Source organism: Triplophysa dalaica, chromosome 24 (genome assembly GCF_015846415.1).
Source record: "Triplophysa dalaica isolate WHDGS20190420 chromosome 24, ASM1584641v1, whole genome shotgun sequence".
NCBI lineage: Eukaryota > Metazoa > Chordata > Actinopteri > Cypriniformes > Nemacheilidae > Triplophysa > Triplophysa dalaica.
In genome coordinates this window covers 1416783-1438044 of record NC_079565.1, presented here as the reverse complement: position 1 = coordinate 1438044, position 21262 = coordinate 1416783, and the positions used below count along the sequence as shown (strand labels likewise).

General features: G+C 41.6%; 1 protein-coding gene across 1 annotated transcript; it reads right to left on the bottom strand.

The window, feature by feature from the left end:
* Nucleotides 1–2327: 2327 nt before the first annotated feature.
* LOC130414650 (trypsin-like) lies at nucleotides 2328–6077 on the bottom strand. Its single transcript, XM_056740665.1, has 6 exons — nucleotides 5999–6077; nucleotides 5713–5733; nucleotides 5451–5625; nucleotides 5104–5372; nucleotides 4319–4458; nucleotides 2328–2612 (listed from the first exon to the last, which is right to left on the bottom strand). Exons 1-6 carry the CDS (start codon nucleotides 6051–6053, stop codon nucleotides 2328–2330), a joined length of 945 nt encoding a protein of 314 aa, XP_056596643.1. The 5' UTR covers nucleotides 6054–6077.
* Between the last annotated feature and the right edge of the window lie 15185 nt (nucleotides 6078–21262).

Below are 21262 nucleotides of genomic sequence, written 5' to 3'. Positions count from 1 at the left end.
TGGTGTTGCAGTTCATATTACTTGACATATTATCGCTGAACTGTCATCTCTATAGACTAACATGGTCAATGTAACATGTAAAATACAAATATCATTTTTTTATATAAGTGAACTTTGAGCCTCAACTGTATTCTTGTTAAACTCTCTTAATATGTTACAAATATTGTCATGTTGTTTTTAAAGGCTTGTGTTTTTGAACAACAGTTAAATAAAATAAAATATCTATTCTAGATCCTGATAGCTAAGAATGTTCCTCTCAGAAACTGTTCAGAAAGTTCAAACATGTGTCAGATTTACAGCGCTGATTTTTTACCTCACAGTTTAACATGATTTTACTAGTTTGCTTTTTCTTCATTTGTCCTTCAACTTGATGTTAGTATCCAATGTTCAGTGGATGTGGTCCAACTTCAGGATACACAAAATATTTATCAACATGATTAAAATCCTACAATTACAGAATCAAAAATGTGATTTTTATTTATGTAACAATAAAGACTACAATCTAGCTGTAGGCTGTAACAGCAGATGTATTTCAGTAGATGTCACTGTCTACTTGCTGTTCTGTAAATGCAGCAGTAAAGTTATTTCATTTAAAGTGTTCATACCCTTTAAGAGTTTAGTACAGTTTTAAGACGAGTACTGAATCTCTAAAATTTATTTTTCACTGGCCGGTTCTCAAACTGAAGACTCCCAACAAACATTTGGACGTTTAATGACCGTTAAAAAGACGTCAGTCCAACACGTCCCGTCACGTTTTTTTGTTCTCTGTTGGTCATTTTTTTGGGAACCAGAAAATAACATTCCCTGAACACTGCAGGCTGTTTTTTTTCAACCAGTACATAACAGAAAGTAACATTCCCTGATCGTGATTTTTGATTATTTTTTAATGGTAAAAGTTGTCAAAACTGGTAAACATCATTGACATTTGTTAATGTGATCTTGGTTTATGTATTGCACTTTATACTGACCAAATTAAATGAATATATGTGCCCTTTAATGGCTGAAAATAATAAACTAGTTTAGCTAAATTAAAATACAACCACACATCCATGTGTATTTCTTTAGTGTGGTTGTCTGTGTGTGCCCACCGGCCTCCTTTGGTGGTCTATATCACGTGACAAAGCCAGCTTAATAAGGAATACTTATGTTTTACTGTATGCGTGACATACAGTAAAACAGTAATTTTGTGAAAATTAAAATAAAATACAACTGTTTTTAAAATGTAATTTGGTCATTTTTGTTGAAACCTATATATTCAGCATCGTTACTTCAGTGTCACATGATCCTTCAAAAATCATTCTGACATGTTAAAGATATTAAAGGGACGCTATCCCAGAAAATGCACTTTTAAATACTCTTCTACGAGAAATTGAGTCGCCAGCCTGTGTGCAGAAACACCCTCTAATTATACATCCGTGTTTATGTCTGTTAGTAATATGCATGCACATGATTAATCATCAATGGGCAACATTTCACACAGCAAATGGTCAGCATATGTTACTCTATGTATTTGTCTTTTCTACGTAATTCGTATATATGAACAAGACCATGAGGTGATTTTTATTGCAGTAAGTGACTTATTGCTTGTCTTGATGTCATCCAAAGCACATGTGTAAGCGCCCTACCTCATATTTTTAATTCGGGGAGGGGAGCAAAAGCTCATTTGCATTTAAAGAGACAGACTAAAACGGTGCATTTCCATTGCTGCCACAAATGGTCATGTTCAACATATTGTAATAAAGATATGTGGTGTATTTTGAGCTGAAATACAGAGACATTCTGGGGATATCACTGCCTATTTTTACATTGCAGAAAACAAAAAATATTTTCCTAGTAGTTTCCTTCTTTGGATTTATTCTGTTAAGACAGTGTGATTACAACAAATTGATTATATTTTCAACAACAGTCTCACAGAGGACATTGAGAGCTTTACACCATATATCAGTAATGCATATCGGTTATCACCCATAAAATAATATTTATCTCTATAATGGTAAAAAAAACTACTTAAAACCCTTCTCTTCTGTGAATACTTGACAGACAAAAAACATTTCTCTAAACAGGTAGTGGTTTAGCGTTTGTTGATACAACTAACTTTGTGTTGGCACCTATTGTATTATTGCCCCTGTCTGACATATTGCTTATTGCTCCCTAAACTCTTTGTGAGTCTCTTTGGATAAAAGTATCTGCCAAATGTAAATATAACATCCAATCATCAGTAGGCTATTGTCAGATGATATTTAATTATATTAAATCATTCTGAATGACAAAAAAGACAATGTAACAGAAATTTGCTGTAAAAGGTACATTTTCATTTCAAATTATCTTTATGAAGAATGACATAAGGAGATTGTCAAAGGAATGATAGAGAATGCGAGAGAAACTGATAATAAAAGGGGACTGGCTGAACTGCTCAATACATTGGAGGGGAATTTAACAAATCCAGGTGGGTTTTTGACCGTAAAGGACTTGATCCAATCCTGGAACTGAGACACTCTGGCGAACACATTGGGATATTTAGGGTCATCACATCGTTCTGAACCAAAATTCACAATACCAGACTGAATCCACCGGGAACCGTTCGTATTGACAGCTGGACCTCCAGAGTCTCCCTGTATCAACAAACAATCATCATTTATATATCTGACAATATACAGTGAACAACAACAGTGAACAACGGTTACAGACATAAGTATACAATAGTGAAGCTCAATAGTAAAAGTATGCCGGCCATGTGTCCAACAATGAGATGTTTTCATTAGCCCATCTTTCCTTCTTTTATTGTTTGCAGTTAAGCACGGAGTCTTTCTCTCCTGTCACCGAGAGTAAAAAATTGGGCAACTTTATTTAACCAAGTGTGTCACACACATCCTGTAAAGTGAAGCCAAAACATTTCGATCTGTCTGCAGTAAAGGTCCCTGTCCTCTCAATGTAAATGGGAAATTTAGGTGAGGCGGATCGGGACTAGGGATTGGCAGATACCCAAAATAAAAAGCAATGTCCGTCGCTGCCAATTAAAACGTTTTTTTGTCTATATGTAACCTGTGAACTTTATACATAGTCCCTAATCCACTGTGTTTACAATATAAACTTCGCTAAGACTACTTTTATATGTATGTATCTGACAGGCGCTGATAGGATATTATGATATCCTATCATTATTAGGATAAGTGACGTAGGCCGTGTTAAGACTTTACTTCTTTTTTAAAGCTGCAAGCGTCTGTTTTACATTGTAATCCTATGGTGGAAACCGTGTATTCAAAAACCTTTTTCTGCAGATTGGAGCATCTTTTGAGGTTGAAAAAAAGTTAACTTTTTCTGAAAAAAAGCACCCTATGGACAGAGACCAGTCGTTTCCACAATTACATGCGAGGAACATGATTGGTCGAGAGGGCTCAAGGTCGAAAAAATTAAATGGCTGCCCAAATGCCTGTAAGAGCATAGTTTTGTATAAATGTAAGTTTAATTTTCACTTACAACAACTTCTGATTGCATTTCTAGTGAGAATTATATATTGTAGTTTTAAAATATGTGATTAGTAATTGCAAAGTTGTCTCTGTGTGTAGTTTAAAATGACTTCCGTTACACTGCATAATCTATTTCTCTAGGCTGCCTTCGTGCACAGACGGTGAAGTCATGGCGTTCGGCTGCTATTTGCAACCAAAACCCGCCCAAACTTTTTATTTACTAAAAAGTGCCTTTGTCAACTTTTTCTTGTCAAAAAACAAGTCAAGTGTGAACACAGCCTTAAGGTGCATTCCAGCCAGGCATGCTTTTTATTAGTATCATGTGTGTTTTTCCAGGGATCAAAACATCATTCTCTGCTAACGCAAGGCTTTAGCAACCAAACTACTGGAACTTTCAATCAACTTGCACATTAAACCCCACAAAACATCAAGGCAAAAGTTCTGTGGAATCTATTGCTGCCGGTAAAGGTGCAATTTAAAAAAAACGCTCCTGGGTCATATTTTATGTAAGGAAAAAGCAATCTATACAGTCATATGGGTTGAAGGTTAAGTTGGTTTATGCACATATCCATACCTCATCTATATATTCATTCCTAATATTCTTTAAAGATAAAAGGAATTTTACTTATTTAAACAGGTATTTAAAACATTTGATCGCAACATGACTTTATGTTCAGCATTAACTCAATTCATTCAAGCTTAAAACAAGTTTTAAATCAAGTTTAATCCACATATTCCCAAAATGTCATTAGATTCACGTCATGAGGGCGCACGCAAACGTGGTCAATCTTAAGCTGCTTAGAAACAATCTGTTTTGTAAAGAACGCTAAATAATAAAAACCGAGACTTACATGACATGCACTTTTCCCTCCCACATTTAGCAATCCAGCACAAATCATATTGCTTGTGATAGAGCCATTATAAGACTCATTACAGTCAGTGTGGTTCACAATTGGTATCATCACCTCCTGCAGTGTGTCAGCAGGTGTACCTGTGAAACGGATGAGAGGAAACATTTCTAGGTACATTTTTGAGGTTTCGTCATGAATCTGGTTCATGGACTTCCATCCGTTTGACATCATAGGTCACCCTTTCATTATATTGACTCTTACGCCAAATAGACTGTTACACATCACCCTGGACTACATTTCCCATGCGCCATTGCACTAATCACAAGCTCACCTGAAACCAATCACACACACTTTAAGAATCACCCTGCGTTCCAACTGGAATATATCGACCTCTGAAGGACCCTTCGGTTTGGACTACTCTGCAGTAATGCGGCCATGATTGTTGTCTCTCCCAAGAGTGATATATCCCAGTAGGAACGCAGAGTTAGTCTAGTCAAGTCTTGCTAATGACTAAATGTAAAGTTTTGCCTGTTTCCTCGTGTTCTGATCATCTGCCTGTGTATTGGATTACTTTTATTGAACTCTTATTCCATTGGATTATGTCTGCTGTTGATACACCCACGCCTGTTTAGGATTACTCTTGTGACTCCACCTTGCCCATGTTTTGACAATGTTTTGGAATAATGATATGCATATGGATCCGCACGTCTCAAGTCGCTGTTACTCCATTAAAGGTGTAAAATATTGCTCATATTCAGTTAATTGGCCAGCAAATGTCAACTCACCTCCACTCTGCAGTGTACCAAATCCAGTGACCCAGGTCTCTGTACCTCCAGCAAACACACTACCAGCAGCTGCCAGACAGACTGGCCTTACATAATTTGTGAAATCCACAGAGGAGGAGAGCTGGACGAGCGCTATGTCAAAGTCAAATTTAGTACTGTCGTAGTTAGGATGTTTGATAATTTGACTCGCTTTCCTGAATATCTCATTGGGATTTGGACCAGATTGGCTCCTACGCCCAAAGTACATCACAATGTTAGAAGGGTCATTCCTGTAAATAGAGTCTGCTTTAAGCCCACAATTATTCATCTACAAATGTACTTGAGCTTTATTAAAGATTTCAACATACCTCTTGAAGCAGTGAGCAGCAGATAAAACCCAGTCTTTATTGATTAGAGACCCACCACAGGAATGGTAAGAACCTAAACTGATATTGACATGAATGCTGACTTGCCATGGCCAAGCCCCTGCCTGTGCATCCTCCCCTCCAATAATCCTTGTGTTGAGGGGGGTTTGACCACATACTAATGAAAGAAAAGATGACATGAGAATTCACTTTTAAAATGTCTCACCAACAGAACAACAGGTTTGTGGCCATTATGACAACTTACCATTTAACTGGCAGAGGGAACCTGTGTGAGCAGACATATACAAAGGCAGTATTGTAGATTATAAATGTAAAAAAATAATGCATCTCTATTTTAAAAGTATGATATTTATGAAGAGACCAAAACATTAAATTAATCTACAAAAGCTATTTCAAGCATTTACCTGTAACTGTATAGGTCATGAGAAACATCAATTGAAGTGTTTTGTGTGCGTTTAATTTCTGTCCAGTTATTAAACAATTGAAACAATGGCTATAACACGTTACTACATTTATTGTTTTTTTTTTACCTGCTATGAAGAGAAGTATGGTTCCGGCAACACTCAAAGCGATGTTAAACTTCATACTTATCTTCTGTTCTGTGATCTGACTGCTGTTTCCCCAACTGTCAGATTTCTAATGAGATCTAGAGCAAGTGCTGCCAAATTTATCAGGCTCCACCCAATTTATAACTTTCGATTTGACCTTAACTTATGATCTGTCAAAACATATTCTCACCAGACACGAACTTGACAAAAACTTGACGCAGCGAATGGTTTTATATGCCTTAAAATAAGTCTTTGTAAACAAACTCATTATTTTCACGTTTTATTCTATGACATTAAACACAGCCGTTATAACCTGCTTGTAATTGTTTAAAGCTTTATCGTCTCTTAAAAACAGCCGTTGCTTAAAGATATCATAGGGTTAGGGACGCACAGCAAGATGGTCAACTCCGTCAATGTCCTTGAGTGGTCCAGTCAGTGCTTGAGCTTGAACCCACCTGAACGTCTCTGTAGAAACCTGAAAATGTCTGACTACTGATGGTCCTCATCCATCCAGAGTTTGAGAGGATCTGAAAAGAAGAATGGCAGAAAATTGCCAGATATGTGATAATCTTGTCACATCATGGCCCAAATGATTTGAGTACTGAATACCAGAGATGGGAACAAGTCACATATGGCCAAGTCCAAGCAAGTCTCAAGTCTTAACAATCAAGTCTCGAGTCAAGTCTCAAGTCACAGTTTAGACAAATCAAGCAAGTCAAGTCAAGTCAAGGGTTCATCCTAAGCAAGTCAAGTCAAGTCCTGATAAGTTTCAAGTCAAGTCAAGTCGCAGTACTAAAATAAACCGAGGTTAATTTTTTAGATACATGTTTATTTTTGCACAGAAAAGATGAACTTATATACATACATTATGTATCTTATTCACATTGCTATATATGAATAATATGCATATCTGTGCAACATTAATATCTGAAAATAAAAGTGTTGCTTACACAAAAGAAATCCAGTCTGAAATGTATAATAAAATCTAATTCAATTTAATTGCAACGTCTACACAGAAATGGAAATACTTAAATCTGAGAGAATGCATTTATACAGGCTATGAAGCTTATAAACTAAGAATTGTGATTGAAAACTTGACTATTGTATGTTTTAAGTACATGATGCTGTAATACTTGTGCTGTCCATTAATGTGAACAGTGGGCCTATAGGGAATTTGCATCTAGTGATGGGAATCCCGGATCATTTTATTGACTTCGATATTGAATCTTGTTTATCAATAATATGATCGAATATTTTTCATTTCGGTAGAATATAAATAAAATGTATGTTAATATAGCCCAGTGATGAAGTTATGATGCTTAATCGTCATCTCTGCGGTGGACGCGCAGTATGCACGTTTCATACGTAATATATAATCTGAGAATATTTGTTTTCTATTTGAACTAGTTTTATTATTTTACAGCACAAAACGTTTTAGTGTTATTGTGAGTATAAAAAAAATGTAGACATTTAACAGATTCGAACTATGAAATTATTCTCGTCAGTATGACCGAAAAGTTTTTAAAGAGTTTTTTAAGTTCAAGTGATCTCACCGGCGCGTCCATGTCAGCCAGTCATCCAGTATATAAGAGAGCTGCTATTCAGCTTCCACACACAGTCCACACAAACACTTGAACATGCGCACATTTAATATAGACATTCGCCTACATGTAATACAGAGAAGCCCTTCTTTATTTTAAGATGATTTTAATGTTTGAAGAACATAACAATTCGGGCTACGCCATTATAGCCAGATTCCCCAATTCATCACCTTATGAGATGAGATGTAGGCCTACCAGTGATGATCGATTATCACTTTTCTAATGATAAAAAACAACCAAAGCAAAATTATGACAATCAGAAACGATTAATTAATTATATTAGTAATCGTTTTATTACACTGACTATAAAGAAATTACTTTCTTACCTTTCCTTGTGGTTCTTGTAATGTCGGACGAAATTGGACGTTGTGGTTGTCGCGTCAGAAATCCTCGCGTTGCATACTCTGCATCTGGCAAATCTTTTTTTATTTTCGCGGTCCAGTTCAAAGTCCTTATAGCCAAACGTGACTATCTGTGGAGATCGACTGTTGTCCGCCATTGTAACGGCCACAACTGTTTCAAGCCGCCAGGCGCATGCGCAGTTTCCTCTCTATCGTAACTGCTCTACAGTAATTGGCTGTTACACCTTGTTTGGCGCGGTTTGAGTTGAGCAGCGTTAAAGGGACAGGCGCTGTAGTGCTGCCGAGTCACAATAATTATTTTAGGTAATTTCATTACTTTACAAAGTTCAAGTCATTGTCGAGTCTTCCATTTAAAGTCAAGTCAAGTCTCAAGTCACCTGCTCTCAAGTCAAAGTCAAGTCAAGTCATTTTCTTACTTCAATCAAGCAAGTCGCAAGTCCTCAAAATTGTGACTCGAGTCAGACTCGAGTCAAGTCATGTGACTCGAGTCCCCCACCTCTGCTGAATACTAATGCGATGCACTTTTCCCAAATGTTTTGTTTTCAATTTATTGAAAATCAAAATAAAATTTAGAAGAGGGAGTTCAACAAAAGGAAACTCATGTGTAAATAGCATCAAAATGTTTTCTCTCGGTAAAGCAGGTTGTCACACTTGTTTTTGATTGATTAGTTTAAGAACGCGGCCCCTTTAAGAGCGACATAGAAGGAACAACAGAGCATAGTGTCAAGTGAGGACCGGGAACTAAAACCCAAGTGCAGGCAAACACACGGATGTGGTTCAACAGGATATTTATCTATGCAAAACAAGACAAAAAGGCAAAACAAAAACCCACGAGGACAGGATAATAATAAACTGAAACAAGGACAAGGACTCAGTTGACTAGACAAACACTTAGAAATACACTAAACTAAACTTACAGGACACGAGGTAATATTAACAAGGGACATCGACTTCACAGAACAAATGACAAGGGTAACTCACACGATATGATTCCAGTCACAGAGTAACCTTAGAAACATGGACAGAGTACAAGGAACAATGTATAATACAATCCACCAGCACAAGACAATGAACATGAGGATGATTTAGGGTAACAAACACAGGATGATTAACAAGAGGCAGGTGTGGGAGATGAAACACTTGTGAACTGACGCAAATCGACCACAAAATGGAGCAACTACCTCACCCTGGATACTTTCCAGGGATAAAAACAGAGATTCTTATAACTTAAACCACATAAGTTCACTTCAGGAGGCGGCAGGAGACGTGAGCGTGGAAATGTATATATATTTTTATTTAAAAGATTCTGACACACAATCACTTGAAAATAAAGAAATATAAACAAAGAAAATACTAGGATGGAAGAATTCCACCGTAAGCAGCCTGAGACAACAAATCCCTCCAAATAGGCCAAACAACATAGAACAGGAGCTGAGGCCCGACCGTAGGGTCTAGGGACACACTAGGCCAGCGGTTCTCAATCCTGGTCCTCGCGACCCCCTGCTCTGCATATTTTGTATGCTTCTCCTACCGCTTCGGAGGTTTGTTTAATACGCCCATAAGAGCCCTGCGAAAACATCACTAGATATTCTGCCATAAATCCCGTTCGAAATGTGGATAATGTTGCGCAAATCTCAAAATTACGGTTAAATTACCCTTCAATCTTCCGTAGTAAGTTTTGTTCTTCGTGTTCTTAAATTAACGTCAGCCGATTTCGTGTGTGCAGGGAGTAGAGAGCAATGAACACAGTTCAGGGAACACGTCAATCGGAACGCGGTTCATTCATTAAGCTCTCTTCTAATGAGCTAGAGATTTAAATCAGGTGTGTTAAACAAGAGAGATACACAAAATATGCAGAGCGGTGGACCAGGATTGGGAACCGCTGCACTAGGCCACACCACACTTCAAACTGGTTACACCGGGCGCGCGCGCGCACACACACACACACACACACACACACACACACACACACACACACACAACAGCACTCATGGGGAACACCACCACACCAAACTCCGCCCGCTTCGGCACTCAGCTCCTGTGAAAAGAATAGATAGGAACAGGTTTGGCACAAATTTCAAGGGTGCAGGCACCCTCCAGCTATGGGGCACTACCAGGGGCGTAGCAAGCTTTTAAAAAGTACGGGGGATGGATGTGGTTGTTTGTTAACAATTAAAACGAAGAATGCAATGACAGAACGGTACAAGAGGTATAACATACCCGATATAAAAAGCTTCCCATTTAAATGAGTGATATTAGAAAAGAAGTAAAAACTCTGTTGTTAAAATACAGAACAGTAGACTTGCTAATGAATAAGAATCATAAATACTTTAATAATCCCAGGGGGAATAGACAGTGGTAAACTTGATAGTGACACGGGTCTGACAGGACTATGACTGAGACTGCCTAAGTTCGCTTACTTGCGCCTTGAAAAGGGGAGATATAAAAAACTCCCACACAAAGCTTTTTCTCTGGTGGTATAAATAATATAACAATTTACAATTTAGTTCTTCAACAGGTACAACTCCTCCTTGAACTGCCACCTTACCGTGGTGGAGGGGTTTGAGTACCCGAAAGACCCTAGGAGCTATGTTGTCCGGGGCTATATGCCCCTGGTAGGGTCTCCCAAGGCAAACAGGTCCTAGGCGACGGGTCAGACCAAGAGCGGTTAAAAAAAAACCCATATGATGACCACAATTTCGAGGACCGTGACGTCGCCCGGTATGGCGCAGCCGGGGCCCCACCCTGGAGCCAGGCCCGGGGTTGGGGCTCGTATGCGAGCGCCTGGTGGTCGGACCTCCCCCCATGGGGTCCGGCCGGGCTCAGCCCGAAGGAGCGACGTGGGGCCACCCTCCCGTGGATTCACCACCTACAGGAGGGACCGTAAGGGGCCGGTGCAAAGTGGAACGGGTGGTAGTCGAAGGCGGGGGCCTCGGCACAGCTTGGGCTCTGGAACCACACTCCTCGAGGGAGGATGGACTCTTTACCACTCTGGAGTTGCCAAGGGTGAGAGGCGGCGGGCTGGTGTGGGTTTGCTTATAGCCCCCCAGCTCAGCCGCCATGTGTTGGAGTTTACCCCGGTGAACGAGAGGGTCGCTTCCCTGCGCCTCCGGGTCGGGGATAGGTCTCTCACTGTCGTTTGCGCCTATGGGCCAAATGGCAGTGTAGAGTACCCGGCCTTCTTGGAGTCTCTGGGAGGGGTGCTGGAAAGCGCCCCGACTGGGGACTCCGTCGTTCTGCTGGGTGACTTCAACGCTCACGTGGGCAGCGACAGTGACACCTGGAGGGGCATGATTGGGAGGAACGGCCCCCCTGATCTGAACCCGAGTGGTGTTCTGTTATTGGACTTCTGTGCGAGTTACAGTTTGGCCATAACGAACACCATGTTCAAGCATAAGGGTGTCCATCAGTGCACATGGCACCAGGACACCCTTGGCCGGAGGTCAATGATCGACTTTGTTGTTGTTTCATCTGACCTACGGCCGTATGTCTTGGACACTCGGGTGAAGAGAGGGGCGGAGCTGTCAACCGATCACCACCTGGTGGTGAGTTGGATCCGATGGCGGGGGAGGAAGCTGGACAGACTCGGCAGACCCAAACGTACTGTGAGGGTCTGTTGGGAACGTTTGGCCGAATCGCCTGTCAGAGAGATCTTCAACTTCCACCTCCGGCAGAGCTTCGACCAGATCCCGAGGGAGTCTGGAGATATTGAGTCCGAGTGGACCATGTTCTCCACCTCCATTGTCAACGCAGCCACTCGGAGCTGTGGCCGTAAGGTCTCCGGTGCCTGTCGAGGCGGCAATCCCCGAACCCGGTGGTGGACACCGGAAGTAAGGGATGCCGTCAAGCTGAAGAAGGAGTCCTATCGGGCCTGGCTGGCTTGTGGGACTCCCGAGGCAGCTGACAGGTACCGACAGGCCAAGCGGACTGCAGCCCGGGTGGTTGGGGAGGCAAAAACTCGGGCCTGGGAGGAGTTCGGCGAGGCCATGGAGAAGGACTATCGGTCGGCCTCGAAGAGATTCTGGCAAACCGTCCGACGCCTCAGGAGGGGGAAGCAATGCCCCACCAACGCTGTTTACAGTGGAGGGGGGCAGCTGTTGACCTCGACCGGGGATATCATCGGGCGGTGGAAGGAATACTTCGAGGATCTCCTCAATCCCGCCGTCACGTCTTCCATTGAGGAAGCAGAGGCCGAGGGCTCAGAGGCGGACTTGCCCATCACCCGGGATGAAGTCACCGAGGTAGTCAAGAAACTCCTCGGTGGCAGGGCACCGGGGGTGGATGAGATCCGTCCTGAGTACCTCAAGTCTCTGGATGTTGTGGGGCTGTCTTGGCTGACACGCCTCTGCAGCATCGCGTGGCGGTCGGGGACAGTGCCCTTGGACTGGCAGACCGGGGTGGTGGTCCCCCTTTTTAAGAAGGGGGACCGGAGGGTGTGCTCCAATTACCGGGGGATCACACTTCTCAGCCTCCCCGGGAAAGTCTATGCCAGGGTACTGGAGAGGAGAATCCGGCCGATAGTAGAACCTCGGATTCAGGAGGAACAGTGTGGTTTCCGTCCCGGTCGTGGAACACTGGACCAGCTCTATACCCTCTTCAGGGTGCTGGAGGGTTCATGGGAGTTTGCCCAACCAATCCACATGTGTTTTGTGGATTTGGAGAAGGCATTCGACTGTGTCCCTCGCAGCATCTTGTGGAGGGTGCTCCGGGAGTATGGGATTCGGGACCCTTTGCTAAGGGCCATCCGGTCCCTGTACGACCGGAGCAGGAGCTTGGTTCGCATTGCCGGCAGTAAGTCAGACTTGTTTCCGGTGCATGTTGGACTCCGGCAGGGCTGCCCTTTGTCGCCGGTTCTGTTCATAATTTTTATGGACAGAATTTCTAGGCGCAGCCAGGGGCCGGAGGGCGTCGGGTTTGGTGACCACACAATTGCATCTCTGCTCTTTGCGGATGATGTCATCGTGCTGGCCCCATCAGACCAGGACCTTCAGCATGCACTGGGACGGTTTGCAGCCGAGTGTGAAGCGGCTGGGATGAGAATCAGCACCTCCAAATCTGAGGCCATGGTTCTCAGCCGGAAAAGGGTGGCTTGCTCACTTCAGGTAGGTGGAGAGTTCCTGCCTCAAGTGGAGGAGTTCAAGTATCTGGGGGTCTTGTTCACGAGTGAGGGAAGGGTGGAGCGGGAGATTGACAGACGGATCGGTGCAGCTTCTGCAGTAATGCAGTCGCTGTACCGGTCTGTCGTGGTGAAGAAGGAGCTGAGCCGCAAAGCGAAGCTCTCGATTTACCGGTCAATCTACGTTCCTACTCTCACCTATGGTCATGAGCTGTGGGTCATGACCGAAAGGACAAGATCCCGGATACAGGCGGCCGAAATGAGCTTTCTCCGCAGGGTGGCCGGGCGATCCCTTAGAGATAGGGTGAGAAGCTCGGTCACTCGGGAGGAGCTCAGAGTAGATCCGCTGCTCCTCCACATCGAGAGGGGCCAGCTGAGGTGGCTCGGGCATCTTTTCCGGATGCCCCCTGGACGCCTTCCCGGTAAGGTGTTCCGGGCATGTCCCACCGGGAGAAGACCCCGGGGAAGACCTAGGACACACTGGAGGGACTATGTCTCCCGGCTGGCCTGGGAACGCCTCGGTGTCCCCCCGGAAGAGCTGGAGGAAGTGGCTAGGGAGAGGGAAGTCTGGGCATCCCTGCTTAGACTGCTGCCCCCGCGACCCGGCCCCGGATAAGCGGTAGAAAATGGATGGATGAACAGGTACAATCATACATAATAGGTAAGAATCCACAAAAGTATTCAGCTAATCAATAAAACAATACTCAAAATATCAAAATCAATAGCACTGGCAATAAACCCATAAATACACTGCTTGACAAGGACAATTTGTCCCTCCTCCTCGTCAATTCCCTGCCTTCTTCATCACAGTTACTTTATACAGACGTAAATAACCATAACCATAAGATCCCGCCTCCTCAGCACGAGCTGACCGATAACAGACCAAGAGAGGCGGGACTTAAGGCAGAACAGCCAATCATCAGCCGGTCACACTCAAAGCCAGTGTCCTGTTTGAGAGGGAGGGGAGAGGAAGCAGCCACATCGAGCGCAGACACAGAGCTGACAGAGAAACGGAGGAGCGACTGCTGTAATGCGTTTGTACAAAACTGCGGAAAACTGCAGAAAAAGTGCGGGTGTTTAACCCTCTCACCGGGAAAAGTGTGGGTGTTAAAACACCCACATCCCCCACGGTTGCGACGCCCCTGGGCACTACATTGAAATAGAGCAAATAGGCGCTCCACTGGCCCACAACAATGCAGCTTCACAAAATACAAAAACAACAAGTATTAAGAAAACAATATAATGGAATCAAATTAAATTAAATATGCCGCTACAGCAATTAACCAAACGAAAGCAAAAACATGAAAACAATAATGCCAACCAGGCAAGGTAAGAATAAGAACAAAAAAAAGAATAAAATAAAAACAGCAAACACAACAAGCAAAACAAATTAAACTAAAGAAAATTAACAATAACATCGGGTAAAGCAACAGCGCCTCCGGATAACTCTCATGTAGCTCCAAAGCGTGAAAACTACTCGCTGGTAGAGGCACGGCCAATCTGTCGGTAATGCAATAAATAGTTAGATCCATTAAACCAGATTACAATCCTGATAAAACTTTCCCAGTACATACCATGAAGAACCTCCCTACCCCCAATAAGCAACAACTGATGAATGTCTGGACGGTTGCGGCTCGTTCAACAATCAGTAAGCGGAGTTCATTTAGGCGGCCAGAAACCGCAAGATCATCACCATCATCAAATCTACATAGAATGTGTTAGGGACTCATTCCAGTGGCTAACAGGGACGAGGTTTAACCCACGTACCGTACACATCCCACCTAACTCCGCGGATCGGGTAATCATTCTATTGTGCGAAGGACAACTCGTTCAGTATGTCGGGTACACACACAGCCAACCCCCAAAATATTCGTAACGGACACCCAAGCTCAACTCATGCTCACTCAAGCCTTTGGCCTGTAAACACAAAGCCTGTATGGTGTAAACACTAGCACAATCTTACATCACACCACCACAGCCAGTACATTTACCTGTAGAGGGGCGACGCCAACCAAATGTCAGTCACAAGGTTTCTGTTAACGCGCCGTTCTGCTAAGAACCGCTAACATTAGCTACCACATGCAACCAATAACACAGTCAACATCCCTACATACCTGTTGGACGACGGGATGTAACACCGAAGCAAAAAGAAAGGGCAGGACTAGGTGAATCAAAACTCCTTTAACATAGGATATACAGTATATACATCCCCATATCAACTGATAGGACACTAATAATCAGATCCACCGATCGGCGCCATGAAAGACGTATCAGCACTACCACACACTGATGGGAAAGCTAACGAGACAAAAGGGCGGGAAACACCGACGAGACATGGGGAGCTTCTCATTTCTTATTTGTGCGTCCTCGTTTCCTTCCCTCGCTTCCTTTCCTCGTGTCTTAGCTCCAACACTTCAGGATGCGAGAGAAGGAAGCAAGGAAAAGACGCAAGGAGGGAGGAATCGAAGCAAGGGTGCTTCTCAATATCCCTCCTCGTCTCCTCTTTCCTCCATCCTATGACCCGGAAACCGATCGAGCTTGAAGGATATCTAAATTCTATAATTGCACCGGGAGGAGTCGAGGATCGAGGATGGAGGAGTCTTCCTGAGGAGTCATGAGCGAGGATACACGGGTGTATAAAGTGTACTTTTCAGCACAGTTTTAATTATTTTTATTGTAATCATTATCATTATTGTTTACACGTACAAAACACAATGTATGTGAAATCACAACAACAATAATTCATTAATAATAACTGGTAATAAAATAAGTACAATTGTGGTATTTTGTGGAGGTTGAAACAGTTAGAATATAAATAATTATATCTTATGTTCAAGAATCCTGATGTTCAAGCTAAATCCAGTGGTGTAGAGTCATCATTAGTTGACGACGCTTTGAAGTGACGCTAAAGAGCGAGGAAAGAGGCTGCGTAACAACTTTGGCAAGCCGAATTAGCTTAAATTGTCCCCAGTGTTACTTTTTACTAGTAATAATTAAGTCAGAGAGCTCAATAATTCAATTTTTAGTAGTAACAATTACGATTAAAGATCTTTGTAGTTCAGTTTTTACAAGTAACAACTATTATTAGAGAGCTCTCTAAATGAATTAACAAGCTCTACAATTGTATTTTTACTAGTAACAATTATGTTTAGAGAGGTCTCTGAATGAATTAGAGAGCTATACAATTGAATTTTTACTAGTAAGAATTGAATAATAGAGCTCTCTAATTTCATACTTACTAGTAAAAATGCGATGACGACAAGTAACGCTTGGGACAATTTAAGCTAATTCGGCTTGCCATAAAATACACCACTAGTCGTAGGGAAGTTTTTATGCCGTAAGCTCCTGTCATGATTGTTATGGCTGCACTGTTCCTATCCGACCTGCAGGTGTCACTGTTGGACTGTCACGTGAAATGACGTTTATTCTGCTGGTGTAATAACAGATATTGTGTAGTTTAACAGCTAAACTCCAGCAGCTCAACATTTTACAGCACACTGAATATTACACAGATGTACATTAAAGGCAACAAACCAATGTTCAATGCTTTTAAGTGTTCAGTAACTCAAATGGTGGAATTTGATGAATTCACAATGAGTGTGTTATTTATGTGTGTTCTCTGTATGTGATATTTTTGTTGGTTGTGCATTTAGCATGACATCATCCGTTAACTAAAACACGTTTACATGAGACACATCTCACACGCTGAGCTGTGTTCATCATCTCATTAGGTGTGTATATGTTTTTCAGTCTGTGTGTGTGTCACAGGCTGCTGAGATCTCATGAATAATCTAAAGATTTCATCATCATCTTGATCATCACAGTCTCTTATAAGTCATAAATGAGCATCAGTATTGAGCGCGGTGCATTATCTTCATCGTCTGTTATAAATCACAGCGTGTCGTGTGACACCACACATCTCTTGAGTGATGATAGCACAATGTGTGTGACATCATTGTCATGGGATGTGGCACAGAGACAACAGGAATCTCCAGCGTACAGTTTTAATTTACTTGTAAATGGGACTTTATTGTAGAAAAAAACTTGTTTTGTTTCTTTCTCTCCCTCTGACTGTTTTTTATTTCTCAGTGTTTTGTGCTCTTCAGAAGTATTAATGATGCTTGTATTTAACGTCTCCGTGACCTCCGTGTGCAGTGGCTGATGGGTAAAGTAACATGTCTAGTCTGCAGGGAGTGTCTGTGCACACATGTTTGAATGAAGTGGGGGGTCACCACTGGGGGTCTCGCTTGGCTCGTGATTGGACGACAGCTCTGATCTCCACAGGAAGTCGTCTGGCAGTGACACAGTGGGTGGGAGGTGTATGAGATTGTGGTAGAAATGCCAATAATAGATGTAACTAAAAAAACACACAACATGAAACACTGACATGATGATTAACCACATATTTGATTTGATTCATTCTTTAAATATTTCTTATTAACAGAATGTGTATTTGTTGTATTTTTGAATGACTTAAATTTAATAAGGTCATACAAGTGCGGTGTGTATAGTTGTTTGTCATTGTTATTCTGTTTTGTACAAGAGTTTTGTGTTAATTTCTGAATGCGCATATGCTGTTTTGACGGTCCCCATGAACCGGAAGTTGCGATCGTTTTATTTTCAGAATTTTGAATGAGAAATTTTGAATAAGAAAAACTGTGTCCGTGGCTTTCGTCTTTTTCTGCGATTTGATTTGATGTATGAAAACATCCGTTGCGTTTTGAAATGGAACTGGCAGCAGGCTGGCAGTTGAAGGGGAGGAGTTAACGGATGCCCCGCCCAAGCCGTCTAACATACGTCATTCAAGATGGATAGTCATTACCGGAAAGAGGTGCATTTTCAGGTTTTAAATAAAGTTTTTGAGGGCACAGAAATTTTAAAAAGAGAAAGACCCACATTGATAAACTCTGTCATTTTTTATTTCCCTGGGACTTTAAATACTCAGTCGAATAGTTGAATATTAAAAAAAAAGGTATATGTGATCTTGGTTTTCGTTCACTTTAGAGAACCAAAACAGATTGGATTTACAGTTTTCTAAAGGATATATAAGATAAAGTGAAGTATTTGACAATGAAGTGTCACTTGTTTCTTTCTTTCAGAGTATATTTTTTATCAGTTTTATTTCACTCTTCTCTTATCTTATAGAGCATCAGCGATCATGTTTGAAATGCACTCGTTTGTGTATGTTGTATGCCCTTATTGTTCTTCAGAAAGGCTTTCATCTCAAGTCGACGTGTCATTAGCCAGCCGCCGCCTCTCTTTACGACCGGTCCAGCACTGATCCCATAATCTACAGCCGTGTCAGCAAAGTTTGGTCATTAAGAGACATTTAAACGTAATTATTTATTGATAGCTCTTATGATTTACTCGCCGGGTTGCGCTCGGCTGCGTTTTTATGTGCACGCAGGATTGAGGACGCAGCTTTACGGCCGTTTAAAGAGCGCTGCGCTCAGAGCTTTAGCATGTTCACATCTGCATTATGAGAGATAAAACAGCAGGGTGTGGCTGGAGGTTTTACACTCACAAACATTTCCAGGTTTCAGGAATCTGAACTCTTTACTTGAGCTGTGGTTGGCATGTGAGGTTGCTTTTTCGAAGCTCAGGAGGTTTGATGGAGCTTCATTTAAGTCTCTACTTGAATGTTTCTCCAATCAATTTTTAGGAGAAATAAGAAGAGACACAAATGAGAAACGCACAAGAGTATAGAGGTGTAAAATGAAGATGGATTGTCAAAGTAAAATTATCTGGATTTGGGTCAATTTGATGAGAAATATTTGAGTTCATCTTCAATAATATTGACTCTGATTGTGTCAAACTGAGCTCAGATTTGTCTCGTCTGCATTCTTGATATCTCTTCTAAAACTAACGTAAGCATTTTCGAGGTTTCTCAGGAGAAATGTCTGAGATAGATGAGACCCAAGCAAACTTTTGATTTGTTCTCCATTTCATCTCTTATATGTCTAGGAGAAATATTTGACATATTAGCTATTACCTTTTTTTTAGCAGAAAGAAATCATAGGATTTACCGTTTATGTAGATGTCCTAAAATCTCATAAACGAGCATCTCTTCGTCAACCTCTCTCATATAAAGCTGTTATTTAGAACCCAGTCATTACGGTTGAGGAGGTGGTGTAAACCATCTTATATCAAATTAATTGCACGGCCATTACGACTCGATTTCATGGGCAAAGTGAGAGTTTATAGGGCATTTTACATGTGTGTTTGATAGAGCTGTATCTAAAGTCCCCACGCTAACATTTGCCAGAGCAATGAAGATGAAACCGTCGAGGCGAAGAGTTTTATGAAGATGTTTTGCTCACTTAGGCTTTTACTGGGATGCACAGGGAGCGAGTGTTTCTCAGCCTATAGAAGATCTTTAATGCTCTGCAGTTATTGGCCCCAGAGGTGCATCTTCTAGACTTTTCTGTCCTGGTGTAAGTTGACTCTAATAACAGAGTTTAGTGCTGCTTCAACACATTTGTCTTTCTTATCACAGATCATTACAAACTTGCCTTTAGTTTACTGTATAACAAAACTACAACAAGCTTCCTCATTACCAGATGTTTTAACCATATGAGTACTCGTAAAATTGCCACAATGAACCTTTCCTATTAAATTTTACAAGGCTGATAGGTGATGAAACGCACCAAATGTTCATTAAATAACTACATTTGTTATACACATTTGTCTACCAAATGAATCAAACTCTTTACTAGATTTTAAAGGGGTCATATGACGCGCCTTAAACAATTATTATGGTTTGTTTTAGATGTGATGCAATGTGTGTTTAGACGATTTAAGGTTTAAAAATGCTTTTCATGTTTGTATCTCCTCTTTGCCCCGCCTCTCTGAAACGCACAGATTTGTTGAAAAGCGAGGTGTGCTGTGATTGGCCAGTTAACCAGTGTGTAGTGATTGGTCGAATACTGCAAGCGTGTGACGGAAATGTGACATCTCTTAGCATATTTGGAACATCAGGTTCCAAAGCAATTGTACTGACAGGTACACCCACCTTACTTGCGTATACATTTGGGCGATTTTAGTCAAATCTTACCACCAATTGATGTAGATTTTTAGGGCGTTTCAGGCAGGTTTGGATGAGCATTCGCTTTTAGATAGAATGCATCTTTCATTCGGACACTTTAATTTTTACTAATACATGCATGGACAACTTATAACACACCAAAATGTGACGATGTAGAGTTGCTTGAATTTTCTGGGTGGTTGCTAATGTGTTGCTACGAAGGAGCAAGAATATGTTTTAATTAGTTGTTGTGTGTTGCTGTTGAGGTGCTGGAATGCTCTGGGTGGTTGCTAAGGTGTTGCTATGCAGTGGTAAAGATGTCTTTTAATTAGCTGTAGTGTGTTGCTAGAGGTGCAGGAGTGTTCTGGGTGCTAGAGGTCTGGAGTGTTCTCTATGGTTGCTAGGGTGTTGCTATGCAGTGGTAAGGTTATTAGTTGTAGTGCTATTCTATAGAGTTGCTGGAATGTTCTGGGTGGTTGCTAAGGCGTTACCAGGTTTGATAACATGTCTGTGAATATTTTCTTTATCAATTCTTTATCATGCTTTCCCCTGGTGGAAAAATAAAATAAAATAATTTGACTCATGTACATAGTGTAAGCTTTGTAAATATTGACTGTAGACCAGATTTTTCAACCGGGGGCTCAACAAATTTCCGAAAAATTATTATAAATAGGACAAAATGAGCTATAAAAACTACAAAATTTCACAGATTGCATGACAAATATCTCAAATATATATTTCTAGTCATGCCAAATTTTGAGTGGGAGACTTTAAATATCATTGTAGACAGTGAGGGTCTTTCAAGTCAAAAAGATTAAGGTCGAATGATTTTTCTGTATCTGTGATCTGACAGATCCGTGTATGACCCTGACTGCAGTAAATGGTTTCCGTCGGAAGTGAAGTTTGGAGTAAGATCGTGGTGAACATCATTAGCACATACAGACGTCACAGGTCGGACCTTATCAAGGTTAACAAAGAAATGACATCCATCACAAAGCCATCTGCCCATAAAAGAACAACATCCCATCCAGAGCTCTGTCATTTATCTCTTCCATACCATCAGATCTACAGAGAAGCCGTCTGATCTCTGACACACTACCACACTAATGCCATGAATCTGTGAGGTCAGATGCTTTATAATGA